The sequence below is a fragment of the Rattus norvegicus genome, chromosome 13, assembly GCF_036323735.1.
Source record: "Rattus norvegicus strain BN/NHsdMcwi chromosome 13, GRCr8, whole genome shotgun sequence".
NCBI classification, from domain to species: Eukaryota; Metazoa; Chordata; class Mammalia; order Rodentia; family Muridae; genus Rattus; species Rattus norvegicus.
The window spans coordinates 53679763-53707365 of NC_086031.1; the positions used below are offsets into that span (position 1 = coordinate 53679763).

General features: G+C 38.1%; 1 protein-coding gene across 1 annotated transcript; it reads left to right on the forward strand.

Moving 5' to 3' along the window:
- The first annotated feature begins 1876 nt into the window (after window positions 1-1876).
- F13b (coagulation factor XIII B chain) lies at window positions 1877-27352 on the forward strand. The gene is made up of 12 exons (NM_001401310.1): window positions 1877-1976; window positions 4583-4783; window positions 6452-6637; window positions 7218-7394; window positions 7726-7902; window positions 10081-10260; window positions 17116-17301; window positions 18352-18534; window positions 20951-21151; window positions 22744-22926; window positions 25927-26140; window positions 26969-27352. Exons 1-12 carry the CDS (start codon window positions 1913-1915, stop codon window positions 27000-27002), a joined length of 1986 nt encoding a protein of 661 aa, NP_001388239.1. The 5' UTR covers window positions 1877-1912; the 3' UTR covers window positions 27003-27352.
- The last annotated feature ends 251 nt before the right edge of the window (window positions 27353-27603 follow it).

Sequence of the window (27603 nt, forward strand, 5' to 3'; positions counted from 1 at the left end):
TCTTTTTTTCGGAGCTGGGGACCGAACCCAGGGCCTTGCGCTTCCTAGGCAAGCGCTCTACCACTGAGCTAAATCTCCAACCCCTCCAGGGAGCCTCTTGGAAACTTTGTGGATATCAGGCATCCATGATTATGGTGCACATATAGGGAATACATGGAGAAACACTCATGGATATAAAAATCTTCTTAAAAGTAGTTGAAGAGGTAAATGTTGTTTTAGGGTTTCCATTGCTGTCAAGATACACCATGAACAAGACAACTCTTATAAGGACAACACTTAATTTGAGCTGTCTTACAGGTTCAAAGATTAAGTTCATTATCATCAAGACGGGTGCACGGCAGCATCCAGGCAGGCAGGCAGAGTGCAGGAGGAGCTGAGAGTTCTACATCTTCATCTGTAGGCTGCTAGGAGACTGGCTCCAATGTGGTTAGGGTTTCATTGCTCACACCCACAGGGCCACACTTCCTCCAATGAGGTCACACCTCCTAATAGTGCCACTCCCTGGGCCAAGCTTATACAAACCTCTGAAAACGTATTAAAAAAAAAAAGACAACTATCCTGCCTATTGTCTACAAGTGTCTTACATTGATTTAAAGATAGAAACAGGCTGATAATGAAAGGAAGCAAAAGCATTCCATTCAAATGGTGACAGTGGAGAGGAAGAGTGGCAGAGCAGAGAAACAAAATTTAAATATAAGTCACAAGCTAAAAAGGCATCATGCCTTTGGACTTTCAGAACTGTGAGCTAAAGAAACACATTTTCCTTGAGTACTGAGCATCAGTCTTGGCAACAACAAAATGGACTAAAGTACCAGTCAAGACTGAATCAGAAAAAAATAATTAGAAAAATTAATGCAGACTTAAACTGAATAAGAAATTAACAACAGAAAAATCTAAAGACCTTTTCTAGATGGTGGTTTTTCCCAAATATTTTAAGATGAGCTAGAACAACCTATCTTTAATTGTGCCCACCCACCCAGAAAGAAGCAAAGAAGCTTCCAAACTCCTTCAGTAAGGCCAGCATCACAGGACACCAAAGTCAAAGCCAGGGATATCAAAGGATATCCCTGATGAACAGACACAGGCACAAACAGGAAATGCAGCAGAGCACTGAATGGAGTGTACACCGTTACCAACCTGCGCTTGAGATTCGAAGATATGTTAACTAAGGAACCTTATCAATATACCACACCAAAGACATGAAGGATGGGGAAGCAGTATAATACCGGGCACTGCTATGCTTTGAAAATGACTTCTGGATGATCATGTATAGGACCCTCAATTCTGTACCATAGTAGTTTTCAGAGGTGAGGCCTAGGTGGAGTGTTTAGGCTGTGGAGACAGAGACATTATGACTTGCCCATAGCCGTCATTCAAAACTTTCTCATAAGTGAATACGACTGCAATGCTACTCATGTGGCCTCTTCTCACAAAGCTTAAACACAGCACATGTGCCTTAAAGACAGGATCATTTGTGTTTTGGGAGACTGCAGGCCAGACAATGTATTTTCACATGAGGTATCCACTGCTTCATGCTCCCGAAGTTCATCTTTGCTCGGTTCGAAGCTGGTAAACAGCATCGAGCAGGTAGACTTTGCCCTAGGAATAAATAGTCGTGAATCTGGTTTGAAATCTACCCTTCCTTAATTGACCTAGATTCACTATTTATGCTGCTGTCATTTTTCACCTCCACTGCTTCATATGTTCTTATTAAACACAGAAAGAAAAAATATTGTCAGATAATACTGGCACAGTATGAGAATAGTTTAAGTAAAATGTTGCCTTGTTCCAAAGGTACTTAGGCAGATGTGGTAATTATTAACTTGTTTTGTCAACAGAAGTACTGTGCACTTAGTAATGAGTTCCTGGGTGCTTTAGAGCTGTAAAAATCTTCACGAGACATACACTGAAGATGAGGCCGAGACACTTGCCATTTATTCTTATATTAATCATCTCAGGAGAACTCTATGCAGAAGGTAAAATTAATTCTTTTATTACTCTTTATTCTCTAAAATATATATGGAGAGCAGAGAGTCTAGATGTCGCAATACTTAAATACTTGAAATATTATCCTAATATTTCATTTTAACATACCAATTTTGTAATGCCTGCTTTAAATAAAAGTAACTTGTTTAAACATTTTGATAATGTTTATTTCAAATCCATTATTTCTCTAGATTTGGGAGCATGGGGAGCCAGGATCTGACCACTCAAAAGTGTTTTCTTGTTAATTTAGTATTAGCCAAATTAATGCTGGCAATGCCGGTAATCTGGTCATTTTGAAAGTTACACATTTGCCTTAATTATAATTTTAGGCAAGGATCCATGCATAACACTAAAACTTGCATAAGTTTAGTTCTCTCCTCTTTTTAAGAGGAGAGAGTTTAATGTGGGAAATTTGCAAAGGAACAAAATCACTAGCAAGATTTCTCCTCATGATTCTATTTTCTTTGTTTGCAGTTATTACATAGTGATTATTTTGATGCCAATATTGTTGATTATAGAAACAGGAATATTGGGAGAGAGTGAGTGAAAGGGTCCAGACATGATTCTGTGACCATAATGATATAAATCAAATTGTCCAGAGATATTAATACTACAGATATGAGCTATAACCCAGGACAGTGCACCCATTGATTGATATTGTCTCTTCTGTCCAGAACAGTGGCCCTTGAGGCTACCACTGTTCTCCATAGCAGCTACATTGGGTCCTTCTAACTCCTCGTTATCATACATGGGAAATACTCGAAGGTTTGGGGATTTTACTGCTTGTGTTTCACTAGATGCTGGCAGTAGTATGGTGCATATAATTTTGCCTTCTTTTTCTCATCCCTGGCTGATGTTATCACTATTTTCTCTCTAAGGCAGTAGAACATAGAGACAACCATTCTGATTTCTTTACCATGGGTCACTTTGCCTCCTCAAACAAGTCACATGACTTATATGCAACTGGCTTCTTCCATTCACTTTTATGCTTTTAAAGATGACTTAAAATTGTAGGTTTCTATGAAGCCCACTCTATTGGAAGATTGTCTAAACTAGTGGTTCACAACCTGTGGGTTGTGACCACTTTGGGGTCATGTATCAGATATCCTGCATACCAAATATTTACATTATGAGTCACTGCAGTAGCAAAATTATAATTACAAAACAGCAACAAAAATAATTTTATGGTTGGGGGTCATGACAACATGAAGAACTGTTGTATGTACTAAAAGGTCACAGTATTAGGAAGGTTGTGAACCACTAGGCTAAACTGTGTCACTATCTTTTCTGCCATTAATGGGAACTAGTTTGCAATCTGATACTGACATGTATAGTACTAATATAAAAACACTTCTGTCTCTTTGGTCTCAATGTACATTGCTATGAGATGACTTATTATATGTTCTTCTGTAATAAATATCTCCAACATATTTTCTCATATATGAGAGTCCTGTTTCTTCAGTCATTGTGAAGGTCTGTCCTTTTCCTTTCTGTTATGTTAGTGGGATTGCAGTAATACAGTGGTTTGAATGTGAATTTCCCAATGACTAGGCAAGCTAAATATTTGTTCTCTGGTCACTTAAACATTCTGGTTTCCAAACTTATTCTTGAAAGGTTTTATTTTGATTGGTTATATGCCCCCTTCCCCCCAAATGATAAGTCACATTTACTTCACAATTGTGTACAGTTTTTGTATCTCAAGGACCTCATCTGTTCTAGAACTTTGCCATCTGATATAGAAGACACTAGTCACAGAAGGTTAGCAACCTGCATCCTGGGTTTCCATCTGTAGGCTCATCCAGCTTCAGAAGGAAGAATTTGGGAAAAAAACCCAGGAAGGTCCAAAAACCAAAACTTGAATTTGAATTCTCATTTATAAAATGATGATCAGACATCTTACTAAATATTCTAAGCATCTAGAGATGATTTCAATTACATGGGTGGAGATATGTAAACTATATGCAAATTTTAAATTTACTGAATATAAAAGATTTGGGCATCCATGGGTTTTGGCATCTATGGGGAGACTTGGAATCAACTCAACTGCTAATCCAGAGTGTCAACTCAATGGCTATTGAGCACTGAAACAACTGATCCAAACAGAGCTGATCTGTGAATGAAATGCCTGCTGGATTTTAAAAGTGTGAACAAAGAATATAGAATACTTTAATACATTAGACTAAATAAAACCTAATATTAAAACAAACTAAGTTTTCATTTTTATCTTTACTCTTACCAGTGTGACCTTCAGAAATGTTAGAATTGCATATGGGATGTCATGGTGTATCTGTGAGAGTGTTCTACAAAGCAAGGACAAACTTCCAAGAAGTCGACTATCAGCTACTCAGGTTATCACAGCTGTTCAGAATTGCCAGCATATATAAAGAAGGGAGGGCATGGTTTTAGATATTTAGAGTGCAACAATATCACTTCGAAACTTAGGTTATTAAAGTAAGTGCAAACTGAAGGTTCTTCCAAAAACAAAAAACAAAACAAAACGAAAACAAAACAAACAACCTTTAGGAATGTTGTTTCATCATGAGTTTCATGGGTTTACATGTTGTTCCGTTTTCAGCTTGAGTTTTCCTCATTTCAGAGAAACAGTGTGATTTTCCTGCCGTGGAAAATGGAAGAATTGCCCAATATTATTATACGTTTAAAAGCTATTACTTCCCCATGAGCATAGACAAAAAACTATCATTCTTCTGTTTGGCTGGCTATGCAACCGAAAGTGGGAAGCAAGAAGAGAAAATCAGGTGTACAGCGGAAGGCTGGTCTCCAAAACCAAGGTGCTACAGTAAGTCAGTGCATGGTGCCAGCTCAATTATTACAGAGTGGTTTCTGGGAAAAGAATATTTGTTTATATTAAATGTGAAGAGCGATTACACTTTATATCCATACGTAACAACAAAAATACCGTTATATAATGCCATACATAAAATTCTGTAAATGAGATTGCTATACCAGTAAGTCGTTTTATTTGCTTTTTATAGTACCTGTGAAGAAATACCTAAAAATGTACATCAAAATAGCTAAGGAGGCACACCTGGGTTACTTTAAGTAAGGCAGGACTTATATTCACCATCTTTAATAGGAAGCCAGAATAAGAGATTTTCTTTTACAGGATGAGCCTTTCTAATGTTTTTTTGTGTATATTTGTCACTCATCTGTGTGGCTACTTTTCTTTCTGCTACTCACTGAAAGCTGAAGGTTTGTGCACGCTGACTTCAGCTAAGTAAATAGCATCATACCGGGTTCACTTCATTGCTTCCTTGCATCACATGTTACATTATCGCTGGTTTCCCTGTACCTAGGTGAAATGTCTTGAGCCCCCAGAATTCCTGTTTTCCAGTTAAAAGGCTCCCATTAAGTCCTTTCCATTTAAAAGAGACATTTTGGTATGGTAGTAGCTGTGGTCGAGACACCTAGTAAGCATAACTGCGTAAGAATCATTCATACTGTGACTTCAGGACAGACCAGAATATTTTATAACAGTTATAAGATAAATGCCATTCTAACGTCATAGAAAGAAGTCACATGCCTTGAACTTACTATCTTAAGAGACAGAAAATTGCAGAGATTGGCATGGGAGCATAGTCGTCAAGACAGAATCTCTTCGGACAGCTGACTGCATGTGGTCTCACCACCACCCCTGTGAAAGTGATGTGAAAATTCTTAGTCTGTTTCTTATGCACAAAATGGAGTAGGAACTTTGACATAGAGCCACACAGCTAGCACTAGATGTGTTTGTGGTAATATAAACATATTGGACAAATCTCTAAACCCTTCAAGATTGCTTTGTCAAAAAGTTCCAATAATATGACTTAAAAGTGTAGGTTGACGAATGCGAAGGTAATTTTCTTATGTGTCCCTCACTACTGCACATATTGATCACAAACTTGATTGCAGACTCAAAGGTTTCCAGCCGCATATGTATGACTTAGTAAGTCCACATACACTTACTCCTGGATCCCAAAAATATTTTCTAGAACAATGAATGAAGATTTCACAGTAAGTTACCTTAGCATTATTTAATGATCCATTAAGGATGCTTTTGATTACATTATAAGACAATGGAACAATACATCACGTAGGACAAGAAGAAATTACTTTTACTTGTGATTACTGACAACTAGTGAAAAGCTGTTAGTGTATTTTCCAAAAGAAGATGTGGGAGTATCTAAGGAAATTAAAAATTGTAGATGCAAAAACAGTTGATGTTAACCTGAATCCATTTCCAATGAAATTTCATGCAGAGCATGTGAGATATTTCCAAAATTAAACCAAATCAATGAATTTTGATGTAAAAACTATTTTGCTCCTCAAAATTCCAACTAAGAGTAACAATATGTGTTTTGGTTCATTTTTCAGTTTAGTGAAGTACATATAATACTAATTTTATTAGTCAACAGATAGACATTGTAATTTCATCATGAAACAAAGCACATTTACTTTTACAACACAGAAAAATGCCTGAAGCCTGTCTTAAGGAATGGCTATGTCTCTGATGGCAAAGTACTATACAAAATTCAAGAGAATATGCGTTACGGTTGCACTTCAGGATACAAAACGACTGGGGGAAAGGATGAAGAAGTGGTCCAGTGTCTTTCTGAAGGGTGGTCTTCTCAACCGTCCTGCAGGAAAGAACAAGGTACACACACAAGAATGTGGCAGCATATTCAACTATGAGGTTAATGCTTGGTAGGCAGTTTTATTTTGTATAATTTATTTTCCACTATTGTCTCTTCTGTGTCAAAAGTTGACAGCATTTTATTGTTTTAAAAATGCTTGTGCTTTCTTAACCTGTGGGTTCTCGACTTCAGCAAGTCCTCTGCTTCATCATATCTTACTTTGGACTAAGAAAGAGCTAAAATGCTCAAAGTGAGAGAACCTTACTAGACTTTTCTGTGTAATTTATGTAAATATTTTCTTTATTGCTAGACTGTTTGTCAGTATAAGTTGTTTAAATTATACAAATATACACATTATATTATATTACATCAAAAGGTTTGAAATGAGGCCTTTGGTCAAGTACAATGGGCTAATATTTCAAAGTAGAAGACTGGTAGAGGACTATGACAATGAAATTACAGAGGCAAAGGCAAAGTGGTCCTTTCAATTTTACAACAGTTCAATGGGATATACTTTGTGATTCCTTTTTAATGGTCTAGGGTACTGGCAAAGCTTATCAAAGTTCATAAAATAAATGTTTAACTGTTTAACTTTTTCAGAGACATGTTTGGCCCCTGAGTTGCATCATGGGAATTATTCCACGATACAGAGGACATTCAAAGTGAAGGACAGAGTGCAGTACACATGCACTGCAGGCTACTACACCGCCACAGGGAAGCAGACTGAGGAAGTGGAGTGCCAGGCTCATGGCTGGTCCTTCACGCCACAGTGCAACAGTAAGAACTTTCTGGCTGCAGAAGCCCATGTCATATAAGTTGTCTTGCCGTGACATTCTTTGTCTCTTAGTTTGCTTTCAGTTGGATTTTAGTTAACAGTAGATAGACTTTGGTCATTTTAAGCTCTCAAATAGAAGAATCTCATTTTAACTCTTTGGAATTCAATTCAGTTAAAACTGCTGATATTTAGCAAGACAAAATATATTAGTAAGCTTATAGAACAGTGCAGCAAATGTTTTAATATCTACTCCAGATATAGATTATAAATGGTGAATTGTTCTACTAGAGAAAATAAATGTTTTGTTATTTTTATCTATTTCTTCATTTTTAGAATTAATGTGCTCTTCTTTGAGATTAATAGAAAATGGCTATTTTCATCCTGTAAAGCAAACCTATGAAGAAGGAGATGTAGTTCAATTTTTCTGTCATGAAAATTATTACCTAAGTGGATCTGATTTAATTCAGTGCTATAACTTTGGCTGGTATCCAGAATCGCCCATATGTGAAGGTAACTTAAAAAAATTTTCCCACTTAATCAGCTTTATTCTCCAGGATCTCTGAATGATCATACCTAATTCTAATTCAAGAATTATTTTTAATTATTACATATCAAGTCAATGAATTATTTTATCTGATGAAACTAAGGTTTGTATGCATTTGGGTAATACTATCTGTCGTGTTTAACATGCCTAGGTCTGAGTATTTATATATGTAGTATGTGCATAAGTCTGTGTGGGTGCAGGAACATGTACATGTACATGTGAAGGAACAGGTACATGTGGAGGCTAGAGGTCCATGCCAGGTGTCACCCTCAGTTCCTCTCCTTAGCTTTTGACAGATGTCTTCTCACTGAACCAGAGCTTATTGAATTGGCTGATCTGTTTAGATAATGAGCATCAGTTTGCCTCTCTTCTCCCTCCCAAGAGTCAGATAATAGGCACCTGCCAGGGTGTCCGGCTTTCCAGGGATGCTGGAGATTGTAGTGAGGTCACCCTGTTTACATGGCCAACAATTTTATCAAATTTTACCATCTCCCTAGCCCTATGTTGACTATTTTAAGACCCCTGTTATACATTTTCAATCTAGCTGGATGACATACTTTCTCAATTGGTCATCTAGTTCTTCATGTGAAAAGCACCTTTCCTGAATTTCCAAGTGGGAAGCACCCACAAAGACTATTAACCTGAAGGGAAAGTGGACAAGGAGGCCAGTCATGTAGTTGGAGGGATCCAGAAATGTAATAGCTAAGGTTGGATTTCTATCACTGCTTGTGTTCCAAGGGGAGCCATGAATACACGCCGAAGATGCCAATTCATAGCATAGAGGGGCCTCACGTGGCAGAGAAAACTCAGAGACAAGTGTGCGAGTAAACAATCAAGATTTTGATTAGTATAATGTGAGAGAATTCCCACTTCCGTATTCATAGACATGACAGATAGTATTTGAACTTAGTCTTAAAAATAATTAGAAATCTGAGGATTTTGGGAGGGATGAGAGGCGAAAGGTGTGATAGCCACTATTTTTTGCTGTAATATAGGAGATAATGCTATTATTGACAGGCAGGCCAATGACACGGAAGTAAAAGAGAAAAACATAATTGAAATAGGTAGCAGCAGGAAGGAAAGAGGTGTCTGGACAGGGCATGGATAGCAGTGTCTGAACCTATCAGAACTCTGTAATCAGTGAGTGATGGCTTTGGAGGTTTGCCAACTTTCTACTTGAGCCCAGTAGCCTTGTAATAACCATATGGGGGAAGGCGTTACTAGCAAGCTATCTGTAGCAGGACAACTTAGAGACTGCTCTGAGACCCCTCCAAATTAGCATGGTCATCTGCCTATACTTTTACAATTATTAATTATTGTGTGTAGTATGTTAGTATGTTGAAAAATATACTTCCCAGCCCCAGATATCCTCATCCTAATCCTAGAGACAGCATAGTAAACTTACATGGCAAAATAACTGCAGAGATGACTAAAGATCTGGGGTAGTGGCTCTTTTCTGAGGTTATTTATTTAGTCCCTAAGTATTGTTAAGTGTCATCCTAAAGGAAACTGGAGGGGTACTTGACCATAGAAGTGTAAGTTGGAGCTGTAACAATGGAAGAGAACAGTTTTAAATTCTTTATCTAGAATATGTGAGGAATTTAGGGCTAAAGAAGAAGGTGACTTTAAAATACTTAAAATGGCCCAAGACTATTGCTCTACTGGTTCTGTACACCAAGGGTGTGGGCATGGCTTCAGTTTGGCTGTTGAACTACATCTGTGCCAGCTTGAACGTTTGGCCTGGCAGTATGATTCTAAATTCACTGTGGGTATTGACAGCTTTTTGTGCTTTGCAGGCTGCTGAGCCAGTATTGGTGGCTTTTGGCTGAGGTAGCGCTCTAACCCTTGCTTTCTGGCCTCCTTCATTTGGTCTTCCACAGTACAGCAGGTTGATTTTTCAAAGGGAGAGGGCTCTTCAGTGAGACCAGCATTTTGAATTTATGTTAGTTATCATGTAACATAACGGCACACTAATTCATCATTTTTCCTTAAGAAACAATTGCCAGGTCCCACTCACAGAGAGGGATGTGTCGGAAAGTAGTCAGGCAACGATGTTTCTGCAGTCTGCCTGCCATATTTTCTATGAACCTTTAACATTTTAAAAAAATTTCTATGACTAAATAGGCTGGTATTTTTTACACCAGGAAGAAGAAATCGATGCCCTCCTCCACCTGTGCCTCTAAATTCTAAAGTTGAACCGCATTCAACAACTTACCGTCACGGAGAAGTAGTTCATATAGAATGTGAGCTTAATTTTGCGATCCAGGGTTCAGATGCACTAGTCTGTGAAAATGGGAAGTGGACGGAACCTCCAAAATGTGTTGGTTGGTAAAATCTTTTCAAGTTCGTGTTTGTTAGCATTTTATTTATTTTTTTTTTTTTGGATCAAAAATGAGCTCAAACTTTATTTTTTTTTTTTTTTTATTAACTTGAGTATTTCTTATATACATTTCGAGTGTTATTCCCTTTCCCGGTTTCCGGGCAAACATCCCCCTCCCCCCTCCCCTTCCTTATGGGTGTTCCCCTCCCAACCCTCCCCCCATTGCCGCCCTCCCCCCATAGACTAGTTCACTGTGGGTTCAGTCTTAGCAGGACCCAGGGCTTCCCCTTCCACTGGTGCTCTTACTAGGATATTCATTGCTACCTATGGGGTCAGAGTCCAGGGTCAGTCCATGTATAGTCTTTAGGTAGTGGCTTAGTCCCTGGAAGCTCTGGTTGCTTGGCATTGTTGTACTTTTGGGGTCTCGAGCCCCTTCAAGCTCTTCCAGTTCTTTCTCTGATTCCTTCAATAGGGGACCTATTCTCAGTTCAGTGGTTTGCTGCTGGCATTCGCCTCTATATTTGCTGTATTCTGGCTGTGTCTCTCAGGAGCGATCTACATCCGGCTCCTGTCGGTCTGCACTTCTTTGCTTCATCCATCTTGTCTAATTGGGTGGCTGTATATGTATGGGCCACATGTGGGGCAGGCTCTGAATGGGTGTTCCTTCAGTCTCTGTTTTAATCTTTGCCTCTCCCTTCCCTGCCAAGGGTATTCTTTTTCCTCATTTAAAGAAGGAGTGAAGCATTCACATTTTGATCATCCGTCTTGAGTTTCGTTTGTTCTAGGGATCTAGGGTAATTCAAGCATTTGGGCTAATAGCCACTTATCAATGAGTGCATACCATGTATGTCTTTCTGTGATTGGGTTAGCTCACTCAGGATGATATTTTCCAGTTCCAACCATTTGCCTACGAATTTCATAAACTCGTTGTTTTTGATAGCTGAGTAATATTCCATTGTGTAGATGTACCACATTTTCTGTATCCATTCCTCTGTTGAAGGGCATCTGGGTTCTTTCCAGCTTCTGGCTATTATAAATAAGGCTGCTATGAACATAGTGGAGCACGTGTCTCTTTTATATGTTGAGGCATCTTTTGGGTATATGCCCAAGAGAGGTATAGCTGGATCATCAGGCAGTTCAATGTCCAATTTTCTGAGGAACCTCCAGACTGATTTCCAGAATGGTTTTACCAGTCTGCAATCCCACCAACAATGGAGGAGTGTTCCTCTTTCTCCACATCCTCGCCAGCATCTGCTGTCACCTGAGTTTTTGATCTTAGCCAATCGCACTGGTGTGAGGTGAAATCTCAGGGTTGTTTTGATTTGCATTTCCCTTATGACTAAAGATGTTGAACATTTCTTTAGGTGTTTCTCAGCCATTCGGCATTCCTCAGCTGTGAATTCTTTGTTTAGCTCTGAACCCCATTTTTTAATAGGGTTATTTGTTTCCCTGCGGTCTAACTTCTTGAGTTCTTTGTATATTTTGGAAATAAGGCCTCTATCTGTTGTAGGATTGGTAAAGATCTTTTCCCAATCTGTTGGTTGCCGTTTTGTCCTAACCACAGTGTCCTTTGCCTTACAGAAGCTTTGCAGTTTTATGAGATCCCATTTGTCGATTCTTGATCTTAGAGCATAAGCCATTGGTGTTTTGTTCAGGAAATTTTTTCCAGTGCCCATGTGTTCCAGATGCTTCCCTAGTTTTTCTTCTATTAGTTTGAGTGTGTCTGGTTTGATGTGGAGGTCCTTGATCCACTTCGACTTAAGCTTTGTACAGGGTGATAAGGATGGATCGATCTGCATTCTTCTACATGTTGCCCTCCAGTTGAACCAGCACCATTTGCTGAAAATACTATCTTTTTTCCATTGGATGGTTTTGGCTCCTTTGTCAAAAATCAAGTGACCATAGGTGTGTGGGTTCATTTCTGGGTCTTCAATTCTATTCCATTGGTCTATCTGTCTGTCTCTGTACCAATACCATGCAGTTTTTATCACTATTGCTCTGTAATACTGCTTGAGTTCAGGGATAGTGATTCCCCCTGAAGTCCTTTTATTGTTGAGGATAGCTTTAGCTATCCTGGGTTTTTTGTTATTCCAGATGAATTTGCAAATTGTTCTGTCTAACTCTTTGAAGAATTGGATTGGTATTTTGATGGGGATTGCATTGAATCTGTAGATTGCTTTTGGTAAAATGGCCATTTTTACCATATTAATCCTGCCAATCCATGAGCATGGGAGATCTTTCCATCTTCTGAGGTCTTCTTCAATTTCTTTCCTCAGTGTCTTGAAGTTCTTATTGTACAGATCTTTTACTTGCTTGGTTAAAGTCACACCGAGGTACTTTATATTATTTGGGTCTATTATGAAGGGTGTCGTTTCCCTAATTTCTTTCTCGGCTTGTTTCTCTTTTGTATAGAGGAAGGCAACTGATTTATTTGAGTTAATTTTATACCCAGCCACTTTGCTGAAGTTGTTTATCAGCTTTAGTAGTTCTCTGGTGGAACTTTTGGGATCACTTAAATATACTATCATGTCATCTGCAAATAGTGATATTTTGACCTCTTCTTTTCTGATCTGTATCCCTTTGATCTCCTTTTGTTGTCTGATTGCTCTGGCTAGAACTTCAAGAACTATATTGAATAAGTAGGGAGAGAGTGGGCAGCCTTGTCTAGTCCCTGATTTTAGTGGGATTGCTTCAAGTTTCTCTCCATTTAGTTTAATGTTAGCAACTGGTTTGCTGTATATGGCTTTTACTATGTTTAGGTATGGGCCTTGAATTCCTATTCTTTCCAGGACTTTTATCATGAAGGGGTGTTGAATTTTGTCAAATGCTTTCTCAGCATCTAATGAAATGATCATGTGGTTCTGTTCTTTCAGTTTGTTTATATAATGGATCACGTTGATGGTTTTCCGTATATTAAACCATCCCTGCATGCCTGGGATGAAGCCTACTTGATCATGGTGGATGATTGTTTTGATGTGCTCTTGAATTCGGTTTGCCAGAATTTTATTGAGTATTTTTGCGTCGATATTCATAAGGGAAATTGGTCTGAAGTTCTCTTTCTTTGTTGTGTCTTTGTGTGGTTTAGGTATAAGAGTAATTGTGGCTTCGTAGAAGGAATTCAGTAGGGCTCCATCTGTTTCAATTTTGTGGAATAGTTTGGATAATATTGGTATGAGGTCTTCTATGAAGGTTTGATAGAATTCTGCACTAAACCCGTCTGGACCTGGGCTCTTTTTGGTTGGGAGACCTTTAATGACTGCTTCTATTTCCTTAGGAGTTATGGGGTTGTTTAACTGGTTTATCTGTTCCTGATTTAACTTCGATACCTGGTATCTGTCTAGGAAATTGTCCATTTCCTGAAGATTTTCAAATTTTGTTGAATATAGGTTTTTATAGTAAGATCTGATGATTTTTTGAATTTCCTCCGAATCTGTAGTTATGTCTCCCTTTTCATTTCTGATTTTGTTAATTTGGACGCACTCTCTGTGTCCTCTCGTTAGTCTGGCTAAGGGTTTATCTATCTTGTTGATTTTCTCAAAGAACCAACTTTTGGTTCTGTTGATTCTTTCTATGGTCCTTTTTGTTTCTACTTGGTTGATTTCAGCTCTGAGTTTGATTATTTCCTGCCTTCTACTCCTCCTGGGTGTATTTGCTTCTTTTTGTTCTAGAGCTTTTAGGTGTGCTGTCAAGCTGCTGACATATGCTCTTTCCTGTTTCTTTCTGCAGGCACTCAGCGCTATGAGTTTTCCTCTTAGCACAGCTTTCATTGTGTCCCATAAGTTTGAGTATGTTGTATCTTCATTTTCATTAAATTCTAAAAAGTTTTTAATTTCTTTCTTTATTTCTTCCTTGACCAGGTTATCATTGAGTAGAGCATTGTTCAATTTCCACGTCTATGTGGGCATTCTTCCCTTATTGTTATTGAAGACCAGTTTTAGGCCGTGGTGGTCCGATAGCACGCATGGGATTATTTCTATCTTTCTGTACCTGTTGAGGCCCGTTTTTTGACCAATTATATGGTCAATTTTGGAGAAAGTACCATGAGGAGCTGAGAAGAAGGTATATCCTTTTGCTTTAGGATAGAATGTTCTATAAATATCCGTTAAGTCCATTTGGCTCATGACTTCTCTTAGTCTGTCTACATCACTGTTTAATTTCTGTTTCCATGATCTGTCCATTGATGAGAGTGGGGTGTTGAAATCTCCCACTATTATTGTGTGAGGTGCAATGTGTGTTTTGAGCTTTAGTAAGGTTTCTTTTACATATGTAGGTGCCCTTGTATTTGGGGCATAGATATTTAGGATTGAGAGTTCATCTTGGTGGATTTTTCCTTTGATGAATATGAAGTGTCCTTCCTTATCTTTTTTGATGACTTTTAGTTGGAAATTGATTTTATTTGATATTAGAATGGCTACTCCAGCTTGCTTCTTCTGACCATTTGCTTGGAAAGTTGTTTTCCAGCCTTTCACTCTGAGGTAGTTTCTGTCTTTGTCTCTGAGGTGTGTTTCCTGTAGGCAGCAGAATGCAGGGTCCTCGTTGCGTATCCAGTTTGTTAATCTATGTCTTTTTATTGGGGAGTTGAGGCCATTGATATTGAGAGATATTAAGGAATAGTGATTATTGATTCCCGTTATATTCATATTTGATGTGAGGTTATGTTTGTGTGCTTTCATTCTCTTTGTTTTGTTGCCAAGACGATTAGTTTCTTGCTTCTTCTAGGGTATAGCTTGCCTCCTTATGTTGGGCTTTACCATTTATTATCCTTTGTAGTGCTGGATTTGTAGGAAGATATTGTGTAAATTTGGTTTTGTCATGGAATATCTTGGTTTCTCCATCAATGTTAATTGAGAGTTTTGCTGGATACAGTAATCTGGGCTGGCATTTGTGTTCTCTTAGGGTCTGTATAACATCAGTCCAGGATCTTCTGGCCTTCATAGTTTCTGGCGAGAAGTCTGGTGTGATTCTGATAGGTCTGCCTTTATATGTTACTTGACCTTTTTCCCTTACTGCTTTTAATATTCTTTCTTTATTTTGTGCGTTTGGTGTTTTGACAATTATGTGACGGGAGGTGTTTCTTTTCTGGTCCAATCTATTTGGAGTTCTGTAGGCTTCCTGTATGTCTATGGGTATCTCTTTTTTTAGGTTAGGGAAGTTTTCTTCTATGATTTTGTTGAAGATATTTACTGGTCCTTTGAGCTGGGAGTCTTCACTCTCTTCTATACCTATTATCCTTAGGTTTGATCTTCTCATTGAGTCCTGGATTTCCTGTATGTTTTGGACCAGTAGCTTTTTCCGCTTTACATTATCTTTGACAGTTGAGTCAATGATTTCTATGGAATCTTCTGCTCCTTTGATTCTCTCTTCCATCTCTTGTATTCTGTTGGTGAAGCTTGTATCTACAGCTCCTTGTCTCTTCTTTTGGTTTTCTATATCCAGGGTTGTTTCCATGTGTTCTTTCTTGATTGCTTCTATTTCCATTTTTAATTCCTTCAACTGTTTGATTGTGTTTTCCTGGAATTCTTTCAGGGATTTTTGCGATTCCTCTCTGTAGGCTTTTACTTGTTTATTAATGTTTTCCTGTGCTTCCCTAAGTGTGTTCAGGTCTTTCCTGAAGTCCTCCAGCATCATGATCAAATATGATTTTGAAACTAGATCTTGCTTTTCTGGTGTGTTTGGATATTCCATGTTTGTTTTGGTGGGAGAATTGGGCTCCGATGATGGCATGTAGTCTTGGTTTCTGTTGCTTGGGTTCCTGCGCTTGCCTCTCGCCATCAGATTATCTCTAGTGTTACTTTGTTCTGCTATTTCTGACAGTGGCTAGACTGTCCTATAAGCCTGTGTGTCAGGAGTGCTGTATACCTGTTTTCCTCTCTTTCAGTCAGTTATGGGGACAGAGTGTTCTGCTTTCGGGCGTGTAGTTTTTCCTCTCTACAGGTCTTCAGCTGTTCCTGTGGGCCTGTGTCTTGAGTTCACCAGGCAGCTTTCTTGCAGCAGAAAATTTGGTCTTACCTGTGGTCCCGAGGCTCAGGTTTGCTCGTGGGGTGCTGTTCAGGGGCTCTCTGCAGCGGCAGCAACCAGGAAGACCTGTGCCGCCCCTTCCGGGAGCTTCAGTGCACCAGGGTTCCAGATGGTCTTTGGCTTTTTCCTCTGGCGAACGAGATGTGTGTGCAGGGAGCAGTCTCTTTCGGTTTCCCAGGCCTGTCTGCCTCTCTGAAGGTTTAGCTCTCCCTCCCACGGGATTTGGGTGCAGAGAACTGTTTATCCGGTCTGTTTCCTTCAGGGTCCGGCGGTGTCTCTGGCAGAAGTCCTGCCGCTCCTGGGCCCTCCCCCTCGGGAGCCCAGAGGCCTTATACAGTTTCCTCTTGGGCCAGGGATGTGGGCAGGGGTGAGCAGTGTTGGTGGTCTCTTCCACTCTGCAGCCTCAGGAGTGCCCACCTGACCAGGCGGTTGGGTCTCTCTCTCACCGGGTCTGGGAGCAGAGAGCTGCTGCGGGCCGGGATCCGCGGGTGTGGGACTTCCGGTAAACACAGAACGTGCCCGGTTCTAGAGAAATTCTGCTTCCGTGTGTCCCAAGCTCACCAGGCAGCTTTCTTGCAGCAGAAAATTTGGTCTTACCTGTGGTCCCGAGGCTCAAGTTCGCTCGTGGGGTGCTGCCCAGGGGCTCTCTGCAGCGGCAGCAACCAGGAAGCTAGCATTTTAATTTGTGTATTTAATGGTGGATTTTATTGTGACATTCCCGTACATGTGTATCGTTGTCCCTTGCTCTTATTCACAATCTCCCCAAGCTACTCTCCCTACTTAGTAATGCCCTGAATAATCCTCTCCTAAGATGATTCTCTCTTTAACTGTACCTTCACAGAAGAGAAGGAGAAGGTAGCCTGTGAGCAACCACCCTCCGTTGAGAATGGCGTTGCAGACCCACGCTCTGAGGTTTACTACAGTGGGGATAAAGTGACGTACAGGTGTGGAGGGGGCTACCGTCTCCGAGGATCGAGTACCATAACTTGCAATCGTGGCCGATGGACACTGCCCCCCGAGTGTGTTGGTATGTGGGCTACTTCTAAGATGTAAGCCTAAGATGTGTTCAGTCTGTGTATTCATGGACAGACACTAACGCTTGCGAAATTTAGGGACAATACCTACTGGATACTGTGTGAATTTTTGAGTGTGTAGACATATCTATTGAATTTAGGGCAAATTAATAATTCAGAATCAAAAACATTATTCAAACCATTATTTTTTTTAAAAAAACATCAAAGCATCATTAATATCAGTCTGGTGTGTAGTTTTCGTTAACCCCATGATTTGTATACTTTTAGCGACCACACTTAAGGGAGATGTGTTTTATTAAAGAAGCAAGCATAGGGAGGCCTGGTGAGCAGATGGCTTTGAGTATGATCTGCTTCCCCTCCCCAAAGCACTATGGTCAATACACAACACACTCTCTTAGATCCCAGGTAAATCCTGCTGATTGGAATCTCACATTGTACCCTTCTGAGCCTTACAGCTTCTAAGAGGCGCTCCCTTGGTGTTAGATTTTACTGAATGATATCTCAAGGTCCACCCACTCCTGGTTGCCACCCTTCCTACCATCTTTATCAGGTTTTGTTTTGATTGGATATTGAAAAAGTTCCCAAAGCATGCATATATAAGATATTTATTACATAAGAGAAAAAGCTTACAAAAGAGACTAAATGAATTAACTGAGGAAGAGAAAGTGGGAGAGAGATACATTTCATCCATGTGTTAATTAAAATAGAGATGAAAGGAATGGGGAAGGAAGAAGAGAGGGGTGGGTAAAGCCTGGGGCAATCTTAGGCTGGACCACAACTCTTCTAATCTTTTTAGGCATTTTAGAACATCCTATCACTGTCGCTTTACCATCAAGCAAATAAGAATTATACACAAATTTGTTCTTGATCAAGAAGAAGATGCATTTAAAAAAATACTTAAGCTAAAATATTTTCAACTTTTGATTAACTTAGAAACAATTGTCCCAATTGATAGGACAAATGTTGAGATATCATGTTTTTGGATAGCCAGATCATTGTATTGTTGCAGGTTTATTAAATTTCCAAACAATCCCTTTTCTTAGAAAATATTGAGAATTGTAAGCCTCCTCCTGTTATAGCCAATGGTGCAGTTGTTGATGATTTACTGGCAAGTTACACAACAGGATCTTCGGTGGAATACAGATGCAATGAGTATTACTTATTGAAGGGATCGCAAACATCTCTCTGTGAGCAAGGAACATGGTCATCGCCACCTGTCTGCTTGGGTAAGAAAGAGAGAACATTATTGAATTTACACTTGGATACATTCATACATTTTTCTCTGATTTAATTAGGAGATTTCTTACATCCTGGTATGGATCTACATATGATTTTTGCAATCAATTTTATTGATATTTATTTATTTATTTATTTTTTTCAGAGCTGGGGACCGAACCCAGGGCCTTGCGCTTCCTAGGCAAGCGCTCTACCACTGAGCTAAATCCCCAACCCACTTGATATTTATTTATAAATATCATATAATTGGTCATTTTGTGGCACAGTTAGTGGACAATCTAATGACATTGTGAATATTTAAATTTGTAACCTGTTTCTTTAGGTGCAGTGTTGTGCCTAGATGCAGGCTTCCTCTGTAGTACTCACAATCTAAGTTTGCAAGGAACATTGCTGATGACTTTGATGCACTTTCTTCTGTACTCAAATGGTCACCTTTATTACATCTCATAAACGCCTATGAACTATAACTATTGTTGGGTATTTTAATTATCATGTAATTTTTAACCTAATCATTACAGTAATTTTAATTTGTTGTGTTGAAGTACAACTTGGACAGCTTTCAGTTTTTTAATGTATACAGGTTTGTTTTCATTTTCTACTTTCATGTGTTCTATAGAAACATAATGTATATTATTAACCTTTGAAAATCACATAGATTAGAAATATCTCTCTTGATTTTATTTTTATTTATAATGTCCTAAAACACAGACACCTTCAGTTTCAGCCTTTGTGGTTTCTATATTTCAAGTCATTCTGAGAATGCTATGCTCATCAAATCAAATACATTATCAACCACAATTGCTCGCCTCTTATTATGTTGTCATAAATGCTCCAATACTAGGTTCTTGGTGATGTGACTGATATTTTGTTGAACTGAACTATAGTCTGAGGACAGAGCTTAGATTAAAACAGCAGTGAAACAACTTCCGAAGGCATAGCAGGATCTAAAGACATTCCATCATATCCCTGGAACGATTGCTACAGATGTTCTGACCCGACAGTAATGAATGAGAGCAGATGCTGTGCAGAGTTACTCTTGCTGGCAGGGTACGGTGAGAGAGCGTGAGCATCTCTTAGATTCCGTAGTTCTTCCACTGCAGGTTCAAGCAACTGTGGAAGGGGCACAGTTTCCCATCTAAATCAGCATACAGACGGGAGTGTCTCTAGCTTTTCCCTGCTCATTTTCTCGTTCTCACAATGCTTCAGCCATACTGCTTTCTTTATCTTGGCTGTGATTTATCTCCAGACGACCTTTATATTGATTGAACCCCTCCTATAGGAAAAAGACAAATTCAATCCTTAAAAACTGGGCTCACTGGGATCATTTTTCTTAAAAGGGCACACTCCCTTCCCTCAGCCTTTATAGAAACCCTTCCTCTCCACACCTCTTTTGTTCTCTAACTCACAGCGAAGCTGTAAGATGGTCACAAATCACAACAGTTTCTGTATTTATTTTATTTATGATTTACTGTGGGAGCTTCTGTTACAGTAAAAGCTCCCTGAGTACTCATGGTTAGGTACGCTAGGCTCTCTGCAAATATTTATAAATTAAATGCACTCTCTGTTTCAAGGCTATTAGTTAATTTAAAAAACTATGCTCAACATTGCTGTTTCATGACTTGAAATAATATTTTGATTTTGAAAACTATTTGGTTTAAATCCACGATATCATGAAAATAAGACATATACACTTAATTAATTTGGAAGTCATAAAGTTTGTATTTTATTACTATATTGTCATAGGCCTGTGCTTTGAGACCAGATTGAGCAATTTATGTGGCTTGAACCTTGAGACAAAAAAGTAACAGGCCACCTTGCTATGGTGGGAAAGCAAACCCCGCCCCTCCTTCCCTCTGTTGACTTCCCAAAGGAGATCCGGCCATGCCTCTCCTGTGGCTTGGTGTCTGTCTCCTGCAGATGTAGAAGGGACACATGAAAACATTCTTTCTTATTTATAGCCCTCCTAGGATGCAACTCAGTTGCCCTCACCCCAAATCATCTTTAAGTTGCATACAGACATCCTACCTAAAGACTCCAGCTAAGTGTCTCCAAGGCCAAACTCTTTGTCAGCACCCCCAGTAGTAAAGACCCTGAAAGCATCCACACCCTAGGGGGAAAATTATAAAAAATAAGTGATTCCTTTTGACCCATGGGTTCCTGTATTTGCCTATGTGTTGAAACCTGGAGCCAAGTAAGTCCTTGATATAGTGGCCCGCATAAAAATACCTCTCAGTTCCTGTCTGTGTCTCTACATATTACTTCTTCGTCTAACATGGATGTATGATCATAATGATGAATGACGGATGTATAATGTTACTTTTGGTGTCTAGTATAATATTACTTTAAAAAATGTATTATGTGTTTGTCAGATTATTGATGATTTAAAAATATCGTTGTGTTTTTCAGAGCCATGCACTATTGATGTGCATCACATGAACAGGAATAACATACAGATGAAGTGGAAATATGAGGGCAAGATTTTACATGGAGACATGATAGATTTTGTGTGTAAACAAGGCTATGTTTTGCCACTGTCGACCACCCTGTCTGAAGTGTCTGTGCAGTGCAATAGAGGAGATGTGAGGTACCCTGTGTGTGTGAGAAGAGGTAAAGGAATGAGGTTGGAAATGCTGCTCTATTACTATCTGCAGCCTTCTCTTCTGATAACAATTGGAAGTGATTCGGTTCCCTGCTTCCAGTAAGCGTATGTGCTAACAAAGGAAGCCCATACTGACAATTTACACTGAAAGAATAATTGTGATGGGGAAATGCCAAGGTTTCATGAATAACCCCAGACTGTTAGAGGCTGATGTTCCTCACGCGGAAACCCTCTAAAGCTTCATTTTTCTCAAGATTCGCTGGGATCCTTTGCCTTAAGAAAGGGTTTAGGGCAGAATGTGAGAGATTTTATTTGTTCGCTAGATCTAGGGGCAATTTCTTTTAATAAGAGAAAAGAAAGATAATACATATGGAAGGCATATGCTTTAAGGCAAATAAATGGTTTACCTTTTCACCTCTGGTTTAACTAAAAGGGAAAGGGAAAATATTAACTTTTCCCGGTTCCCCACTCTCCTATCCTCCTCCCCCTGCTTCTATGAGGATGCTCCCCCTCTCACCCACTCGCCTCCTCACCATTGTGGCATTCACCTACGGTGGGGAATTGAGCCTTCACAGAACCAAGAGCCTTGCCCTAACCTCTTGATATGGTCTCTACAGGTTCTCCCTCCCTTTTGTTGGGCATTTTAGCTAATCTCATCTCTGTTGGGTCCTAGGAACTTCTTGCTTTCCTGGCATCTTGGACTTTCTGGTGGCTACCCCCAGTTCCCCATCCCCATTGCTACTCACCTCTGTTCAAATTCCTGATTGTCTGTATATCATTCCAGTCTCCTCTCATACCTGATTCTGCCCCTCCCTTTTCTCCTCCCTCTCCCCCTCCTCTCTTCCTCCCAAGTCCCTCCCACCCTCTACCTCCTGTGAGTACTTTTGTTCCCCCTTCTAAGAAGAACTAAAGCATCCACATTTTGGTCTTCCTTCTTCTTGAGCTTCATATGGTCTGTGAATTGTATCTTAGGTATTCTGAGCCTTTGAACTAATATTCACTTATCAGTGAGTGCATACCATGTATGTTCTTTTATGACTGGGTTACCTCACTCAGGATATTTTCTAGTTCCATACATTTGCCTATGAATTTCATGAAGTCATTGTTTTTGATAGCTGAGTAGTACTCCATTGTGTAGATGTACCACATTTTCTGTATCCATTCCTCTGTTGAAGGGCATCTGGATTCTTTCCACCTTTTGGCTATTATAAAAAGGCTGCTATCAACATAGCGGAGCATATGTTCTTATTATATGTTGGAGCATCTTTTGCATATATGCCTAGGAGAAGTATAGCTGGGTTCTCAGGTAGTTCTATGTCCAGTTTTCTGAGGAACCTCCAGACTGATTTCCAGAGTGGTTGTACCAGCTTGCAATCCCACCAACAATGGAAGACTGTCCCTCTTTCTCCACATCCTCACTAGCATTTGTTGTCACCTGAGTTTTTGATCTTAGACATGAATTATTTTCAATATGAGATATAGTTAATTGCCTTAACACTTTTAAGTCAGTGAAACATCTCATTTTATTTCTGTAGCAATCATCAAAAACTAAAAGTTCATCATAGCAACTGTTATATTCTGTAAAATCATTTCTTTTCAGAATCTAAAGGGATGTGTGCATCTCCTCCAGTGATAAGAAATGGGAACATTGTTAGCTTAGTAGCCAGCACCTATGAAAATGGCTCGTCAGTAGAGTACCAGTGCTTTGATAGCCATTTCCTACAAGGGTCACGGGATGCCTACTGTGTAGATGGAGTGTGGACTACACCACCATCTTGTTTAGGTACGTGCTCTAACACTCCTCTTTCACTCTGCCATTTAGATATGAGGCGATACTGAGTTAACACTCGGTTTTCTTGTTTTATTGATGCTCCTATTTAATCATAGGCTTCTGGTTTTCTTCTTTCTGTATTACTGTAGTCTGTTACTCTTCAAAATGTTTACTAAGCACAGACTGTGCATCACAATCAGATGCGTTGTTAGATTTTAAGATGAATAAACTATAATGTTACAGAGAAATTATTATTCTACTCAATATAGTTGACACTATAGTATAATATAGAGTTTTCAGAATACATTGTAGACACATATGGAATTGTCAAGCAGCTAAATTAATCCTTAAAATTGAAATAAAGATTGGCAGACAGAAATAATGCTAGTAATATCTCCAGGCCTTAAACTACATATAGAATTAGAGGGCATAGCACACTAATGCAGCATGTGGAAGAAGACAATGTGCTAGTGTCTCAGAGGCCTGGAGAGTAAAGGAATGACTTCATAAAGGAATGACTTCATAAAGGAATGACTTCATAAAGGAATGACTTCATAAAGGAATGACTTCATAAAGGAATGACTTCATCAAAGGAGACTTCATAAAGGAATGACTTCATAAAGGAATGACTTCATAAAAGGATGACTTCATAAAGGAATGACTTCATTAAAGAATGACTTCATAAAGGAATGATGTCATAAAGAATGACTTCATAAAGGAATGACTTCATAAAGGAATGATTTCATAAAAGGATGACTTCATAAAGGAATGACTTCATTAAAGAATAATATCATAAAGAATGACTTCATAAAGGAATGACTTCATAAAGGAATGATATCATAATGGGTCTCAGAAGTCAAGGGTTCATGATACATGTCTTAGTATCAGTTATGAAGAGACATACTTTGAATTATTTATAAATTTAATTTTGTTCTCATTTTAATTCTTTCTATTTTCTTTTGTATAGTGATATATTTTTAGATGCATAAGGATCAGAGCAGTTAAAATATTGATTTTAAGACAGAACTTCTTTAACAATAACATACTTTGCTCTTTTAATTGTCTTGAGGCCCACTTTCCCTAACTTAGGCTTCACTAACTTTTTAAATTTATTTTTATTTACATTCTGTTCATACAATGTATTTTGATCATATTCTTTCTTCATCCAGATCCACCAGCTTCTCCCCACATTCCTACCCACCAACCTTTGTTTTTAGTTCATGTTTTGTAGGACTTTTGGGGGAGAGAGAGAGCAAGGTGCTAGCTTATTCAGTAGAAAGTTTTCTATATTTTGATTTTTTAACCCTCTGAATTTGCATTTTAAGTGTGTATTTTACAGCCAATTGTTGATTTATTTCAAAGCACACTTGTACAGTAGCTATCATTGACCACATTCATAAGTGGTTTTTTCTTTTAAGTTTCTTATGGATAAATTAGCTCTTTTGTTTTATGATCTTATCATGTTTGAGTTTGTTTATACTTTCCTGTGGTTTTCCATTACCTGTTGTCATGGATCATATCATGATACCTTTGTTTCTGAGATCTGAAGTGGATTATTATTTTGTTTTTCCTCCAAGACTTAAGGACACTTTTCATTTGTTTCCTTTACACACAGACTGTATTAATCTGCTCTGCCTTCAAGTTCTGCACATAGTTAAGGCATGGAGATGACATTGTCACCATTCTCTTTGTCTGAGTATCTAACAATTGCTGTTTTGTACTTTATTCTACATCAGTACTGATTTAAATTACAACTCAACTTGACTTCATTAAAATAATATTTAACAGAGAGCATGAAAATTCTAAGGACCCTTTCCAATAATTTTTATTTAGTATTATTGACTATAGTGTCTCTCATATATCACTTGATCTACAGATATTCAGTACATTCTTTAAAAGTATCTGCATAAATATATGATAGTTGGTATATTACATTAGCAACTCTGGAAATCTTAAATTTACTTCAGGAGTATTTCCTTAGTCTTAGGTCATTAAGGAGGCAAAAGTAACTCCATTTTGAAAATATTTTGATTTTTGTCGTTGTTTCTTTTGTGTAGCTCTGTCTCATGCTGTAGACCAGGTTGGCCTTCAACTCATAGAGATCCCCCTGCCTCTGCCTCCTGGGTGCTGGGATTAAAGGTGTGCACACCACCACCTGGTTAAATATTTTGATTCTTGAAAAATTTTTAAAATCCTATTTTTATCACAGGAGAGTATCAAAGATATTTATTATTATATGTGTTTAGTTTTTGTCTTGCTTTATGTTGATCCTTATTTGAAGGATGACATGAATACTTTCATTGCTTAGTATTTATAACAGAACCCAATCTTCAGTTAAATCCAACCCAATACTCCTCAAGTGGAAATTTAAGAGAGAAAACTGTCACCTGTTTTGGTCAGAACATTTGTATTAGTGTTGAGAATCTGGCTTGTTTCTACAATGTCACCTTATTAGCAATTGATGGTTTATCTGCACATGCCATATATAATATTTATAGGAATATTATCAATTATGTGAAAATTTTCATGGTGTCAGCATTCCAACCTTTTTGAAATTAAATGAAAAGTGAAAAATATGTTTACAATCAACTGTGCATATTAAAACTCAACTAGTGGCAAAGTTTATGTCCCACTGACTGCAGACAATGAATTAAGTCAAGGAACCATATGAGGACAATATGTGTATTAGGGGTTCCTGGGGACTGAACAAAGGACAGGGGCTTACTCATGTTAGGTTACACTGTATCACTGAGCCATCTCTCAGGTACTTTGTTTAAATATTATGAATAAACAAATGGAAGGAAGTGAATTTTAATGAAAATTATAACTATGTATTCTTTGGCTCAAACACCACAGGAGTGAATGTCATACAGGTTCCCTTTGGGACTAGGAATGAGCATGTTTTCTGACTTCAACAATAATTCTAACACACTTGGCTCTCTGGAATGTTAAGGTTATCTCACATAAGATGTGTCAATATAGTTTTCTTCTTAATTTCTTATGTTTGTCCAGAGCCTTGCACATTATCATTTGTTGAAATGGATAAGAACTATTTACAGCTGAAATGGAATTTTGACAACAGACCGCTCATTCTCCATGGCGAGTATATTGAATTTATTTGCAAGGGAGATGCATATATGACTGAGACATCTATTCCTGAGTCTGAACTTCGAGTGCAGTGTGACGGGGGAATACTGAAATACCCTAAGTGTACTCCAAGAGAAAGGTAAGAAAATGCACTGAAAGTATGTTTTTGTCAGGTGCTAGTCAAGAGATTTGCTATTTTATAAATTCTATAATATTGTGCTCAACACTACTCTGTTTTCATGTCTGTTGGAGAGAAAAGTTGTATTTTCTTTATATCTTAAATTCAACCAAACATTGGAAGCAGTTGAGTTTCGTGGAGTCAAATTGCTGTTTACCATTCAATTTATCTGTGGTATTTTGACAGTTGGAAAACAAATCTATTTGCATTTACAATATTTAAACGTTCAAAATGTAACTCATACTTTTGAAATAAGAAGTAAAGCACATGTATCATATTTCTAACTGGTCTTAAGTTTACAAATAACAAAGTTTGGAAATACTTGTACAGTGGCAGTTGATGACCTAACTCCCAGACCTACACAAAAACAACCTTTATAAATGTTTTCTACATCCTTTAAAATGCTTAGAGTCCTTGCCTAGAAATACTTCTTATGCTTAATTATGATAAAATTGGAGTAGGAAACTTTTGTATAATATTAAAAGCTTTGGTACTGGGATTCTGCTTTTCAAGGCATGGGGTACGGAGTAAGCAAATACTTTGAAGAATATATAAACCTGGTGTTAATAGTAAGCAACATTAATAAAAACCATTACAATTTTCAAATGGAACCAGAAGTGTAGTTTACTAAGCATCATTACTTGTGCTTGTTGGTTGCTATTTAAGACATAACTCAATGACTTAATATAACTCAATAACTTAGTGACTAAAATTGAGATAGGTACTGGATTATGGTTAATATTCTTTTGTATTCTCTTTTTTTCTTTTTCTCTCCCTTTTCTCATCAAGGAGTCTGTCCTTTCAGGAAGCATTAAGGACCTGAAGACAAATGGAAGAAAGATAAAGAATATTCTAACATGAATTCTGCACAAAATAATTTTAGGAAGACTGCACAGAGTTCAGTGTTCTAAGGCTTTACTTTTGCATAAAAATGTACTCAATATTTCCTTATTTAAAAATCAGAGCACAAGTGTATCTCATTTTAGTTTGCTTCATTTTACGTTTAACCTAATCTTTATTGTCATCTTTCACATGTTAAATTTGATTTATTCATCAAATCATTCCTATTATCTATCGATCACTGCCAGACTATATTGTTTCCTTGAGTGTATATGGAAAACACAATTGGGTTTATTATATTCATTAAAATTAAGATTTTTCTGTTACTTTTAATTCGATATTTATTAATATCAGAGACAAACCCATTGGAAAAAGGCACGCACAATGATATAGCATAAGAGTTTCTTTATAAAATGAGAAAGATTATTTTTCAAAGTGTAAGGAACTTTTGAAATTAACTCTAATATTTCCTACAAGGATCATAATTAAATTATACTATAGTGTTCTGCTTACATGTTCAAATAATGACTTGCGGTTGTAATATTTAACACTCTCTGCATAATATCTTAAGGACAGGTAGTTGC

Excerpts from the sequence above, each read along its gene's own strand:
- F13b (NM_001401310.1), top strand. The coding sequence starts at position 1,913 with ATGAGGCCGAGACACTTGCCATTTATTCTTATATTAATCATCTCAGGA. Across the intron at positions 17,302-18,351 it reads ACTGCCCCCCGAGTGTGTTG|AAAATATTGAGAATTGTAAG; the intron begins GTATGTGGGCTA and ends CCCTTTTCTTAG. Across the intron at positions 21,152-22,743 it reads CCCTGTGTGTGTGAGAAGAG|AATCTAAAGGGATGTGTGCA; the intron begins GTAAAGGAATGA and ends ATTTCTTTTCAG.